Source organism: Nicotiana tabacum, chromosome 9 (assembly GCF_000715075.1).
Source record: "Nicotiana tabacum cultivar K326 chromosome 9, ASM71507v2, whole genome shotgun sequence".
NCBI classification, from domain to species: Eukaryota; Viridiplantae; Streptophyta; class Magnoliopsida; order Solanales; family Solanaceae; genus Nicotiana; species Nicotiana tabacum.
The window spans coordinates 63,504,444-63,509,042 of record NC_134088.1 but is presented as its reverse complement, the minus strand read 5'-3'; the positions used below and the strand labels follow the sequence as shown (position 1 = coordinate 63,509,042).

The following is a 4,599-nucleotide window of genomic DNA, read 5'->3' as shown; positions in this document are numbered from 1 at the left end:
GCTAATAACATAAAGGCATTTACACCCTGTAGCATATGCTCCCCGTCCAAGCCCAACTGGAACTCTATGTATGTCCAGTTTTGTTGGCTTGTTTGAGACCTTCTCCACAACTCATTTGGTAACATTTTGGGCTGGCTTATGTACTGATTATACCTACAGGGAATGAACATCAAAGATGTTAATACCACCCTTGCAGGCTTGGCCAAAACATAAGACCAAGCACCATCAAAAGTACCTATAAAATAGAATAATATGTTAGTATAAAATGCCTTTCTACTCTCCTCCTTAAGGATTTGAGCATAAAGAGAGATGTATAATCCTCTTGTGGATTTCCCAACTCCTTCACAACATATCTTCACCCTTCTCCCTACTTCACAATCTCTCCACATCAATATTATATCATCCCAGTACATCATCATGTAGAGTTAGGATTTGTTGTTCTTACCCTAATGTAGGGTATCTGTGACTTGTCACTATTTAAGATTTTCCTTCCTTTGGTATCCAACTCCATAAAGGAATTCACATGTACAGCTGCTTGGCGTTCTAACGTTAAGTTAGCAAGATGATCAGCTAACTTATTTCCTTCCCTAAGAACATGAATCACTGCAACTGTACACATAGTCACGAGCCTTTTAATTTACTCTATCTGTATTACAATATTCCATGGAGTCTCCCATACTTCATTTAAGATTTGTTTCATCAACGTAGAATCAGTTTGAATGACACAAGGAGGTGATTAAGCTTGAACAATGTACCTTAGAGCCTCCAGAATAGTTGTGGCTTCTACAATGTTATTAGTTGCATTCTTAATCTCATATGTCTATGCATATAGTAGATCACCCACTCTATCTCTAATACAATAAGCATAAGAAGCTCTACCAGCATTTCCTCTACATGCTCCATCAATGTTACACTTTATCCATCCCGTAGGAGGCAGCTTCCACCAGACCCTAGTGCACGTCAACGTAGGTTTGTAAGCCATTAGTTTATCGTGTAGCTCAGACCATTTGGTGGTTAATGCTGTGAATAAAGGTCTTCTCACCTTTAGTAACATGTACAGTGAGGTGTAAACTTCATAGATCAGCCTATTAATGGACACCACTCTCCCATGTCTGCTTGCATTCCTTCTCTTCCATAAGTACCACACAATTAGTGAAGGAATAGCATGGTAAATATGTCTAAGACTATTGTTCACTAGCTTGTTCCACCATTAATTAATCACCTGTATCAACTTCCTTCAATATTAATCCCTGCAGCTGCACTAAAGTATTTCCATACAAACTTTGTCACAGGAGACCTAAAGAAAATATGAGCAAGTGTTTCCTCTTTAGGGCTTCCACAACACCAACACCTTGAAGGAAAGAGATATCCTCACCTTCTATATGTATCATTTAATGGTAGGTTTATCTTTCATAATCTCCACATAAAAAAGGATACCTTGAATGGTAATCCCTTTACCAAGATAAACTTGTACAACATATTAGCACTTCTCCTTCGTCTTATGTACTGCCATGCATATTTGACTGTGAAATGACCTTTAGATTCAAGTTACCACCATGGTTTATCACTCAGGTCCTCAATATTTGGTGGCTCAATGCACTCCAGTATGTGATATGCTATTTCCCTAGGAAGTATGTCTCTCAAAAGTTCTCCATTCCAGCTGCCTTGTTTTACTACTGCAGTGATTTGTATTATAGATTCATCATACCAATGATTAGGTCCAGTAGCATGGTATCATGCCTCTAATCCTGTCCAGTTATCATACAAAAAATATGCATCACCACTCCTCACCTTCCACCATATTTGATATTCAATCAAATCTCTCATTTGCAATATTTTTTCCATACATGTGAGCCATTTCTCCAAGGTACCACCACCTCACTTATCTTCTTACAGTATTTGTTTCTCATGAAAGTAGACCATAATGTCTCCTTGGTCCTGAAGCTCCACCATAGTTTTGAAAGTAATACCTTGGAGCATCATGCAATGATCTAAATCCTGCACCACCCTCATCCTTAGGCAAATATAGAGTATCCCATGAAGCCCAATGCTTAGCCTTACCATTCCCAGAGTTACTCCAAAAGAATCTTACAAACATTCTATGTAACTCAGCAATTACATGTTGTGGATGGTTCACTGCTGATAATAGATGAATTGACATACTCTCCAGAACATGTGCTATCAATACTACTTTCCCACCTATAGATAGTAGCCTGCCTTTCCATGAGTGAAGTCTCTCCTCCACCTTATGAATTATGTCTTTGTAAAATACCTTCTACTTTCTACTATAAAATATTGGGCAGCCAAGGTAAGTAAATGGGAAGGGATGCCTCTGAAACTGTATGATGAGATGCACTGTATTGGCTTCATGATAGGGTGTGTTCTCATGCATATAAAAGGAAGACTTCTCCTTGTTCACCTTTTGGCCAGGTGTAGCTTCATATTCTTCAAGGACAATCATGATCCATTGTATTGCACCATAGTGAGAGGAACTGAATATAATTGTATCATCAACATATGAAAGATAATTGATATTTTTGTTCCACTTTGGCATTCCAAATCCAATAAAGTCTGGATTATCAAATAAGGCATCCAAAGCTCTCCCTAACACTTATGTTGCCAATATAAACAAAGTAAGAGATAGAGAATCCATTTGCTTTGGCCATTTAGTAATACTGAATACCAGTTATATGAAACTAGTCTGAATACCATATCAATGAAAACCTCACCAAAGCCCATCTGCCACAATACCTTGGTCAAAAACAACCAAGACAGCCTATTATAAGCCTTTGCCATATCCAATTTGATCACTACATTGGATGGTTTACCCCTCTTTTAATATATGTCACAATCTCTTGTGTCAATAGAATATTTCCACAATACTCCTTCCTTTCACAAACCCTGCTTGGTAGGAGAAATAAGTGAAGGTAACAACTCTACTAACCTCTCATGAAGCACTCTAGATATGATCTTATTTGAGAAATTACTCAAACTAATGGGTCTCATATCTGAAAAGGTAGACACGGTCTTCTTCTTTGGCAGTAGCACTAGGTTAGTGTGTGTAATGAATCATGGGAGTTCTGATCCATAAAAGAAAGCTCTAACCACATCTAGCACATCCACACATATTATGCCCCAGTAAGAGTGATAAAACTAGCCAGTGAAGCCATTAGGGCCACTAGCACTGTCTCTATTTAAGCAAAACATTGACCGCTTTACCTCTTCCATAGTAAGTTCAGCCTATAATCTATCATTCTGCTCTTCCGAAACCATTCTAGGAATATGGTTGATAATCTCAAAGTTTGTTGGCACCCTTTCTTCAGAGAATTGTGCTTGAAAAAACTCCACTGGATCCTTAGCCATCTCCTCTCGTGATTCTAGCCAATTTCCATTGTTATCAAGAATTCTGGAAACCTAGAGCCTCTTTCTTTTTTCCCTGACATGAGCATGAAAGAACATTGTATTCTAGTCCCCATCTTTAAACCATTGCATTCCAGCGTTCTGCCTCCAAAACTCCTCCTCTAAGTGTAAGTTCCTAGTAAGATCAGCCTAAACTCTGTGTAGTTTTGCTTGTTTTGAGCAGTAGGATTAAGCTCAAATTCCACCTCATGTACCTTAATGACATCCTCTAATGCTGCAATTTGCTTGAATATGTCCCCAAATGTCACCTTACTCCACACTGCCAAAGCCTTCTTCACATTCTTTAACCTTTGCTGGAAAGAGATGAAAGGATTCCCCACTATGTCTGAGATCCAATTTTTCTTTACAACATCCAGGAATGTTTCATTCTTTACCCAGAAATTCAAGAACTTGAATGGCTTCTTCACCTGAACTGTATTGAGATTACATGATAATAATAATGCTGCATGATTTGATCCATATTTTATGAGACGCTCAACTTCTAAAGCTGGGAATAGATCTTGGAACTTTTGATTAGCCAAGAATCTGTCCAACCTTTTAAAAATACAAGCTTCATCAGACCTACCATTCCACCAAGTATACAGGCTTCCTTTGAAGCCAAGATCATATAATGCACAAGTATCAATACAGTGTACAAAATCCTCTACTTCCCTAAGGTATACTGGACGACCACCATATTTCTCCTCTTCTGAAATTATAACATTAAAACCATCTCCTACAAGCCAAGGAACCATCATATCTGAAGCAAGATGATACAATGAGTCACATAGCTCAATTCTTTCAATAACATCACACTTAGCATATACAAGTGCGACTATCAGCACCTTACTCAAAACTTTATGAAACAACTTAAGAGTTAGTTGTTGTTCCATGTCCATCAGCACTTGTACATCAATATCCTCATCTACAAAGGACCAAATCTTTCCATTCATATTAGCAAAAGCAGACTCAATTCCCAGCCTTCGTCTATACACCTCTAATTAGTTTATGTCTTGCCAAGGCTCCATCAATCCTATCAGATAAATGTTGTGCTTCATGTGGAGATTAATTAGTCTTTGAAAAGCTTTTTAAGTCTTCACCGATCTCACATTCCATATTATACATTATCTATATATATCATTTGGAGAGAGAAAGAGCACTCATCTTTGATTGTACCTTAACTGGTACAGGTTTTTCTTT

The 4,599-nt window shown here is 37.9% G+C and overlaps 1 protein-coding gene across 1 annotated transcript; it reads right to left on the bottom strand.

Annotated features, from left to right (window-relative positions):
- Positions 1–3,521: 3,521 nt before the first annotated feature.
- On the bottom strand, positions 3,522–4,352 carry LOC142163928 (uncharacterized). Its single transcript, XM_075221081.1, has one exon. The coding sequence runs from the start codon at positions 4,350–4,352 to the stop codon at positions 3,522–3,524; it is 831 nt and encodes a 276-aa protein (XP_075077182.1).
- Positions 4,353–4,599: the final 247 nt, after the last annotated feature.

Coding starts and splice junctions, on each gene's coding strand:
- LOC142163928 (XM_075221081.1), bottom strand. CDS start 4,352: ATGAATGGAAAGATTTGGTCCTTTGTAGATGAGGATATTGATGTACAA.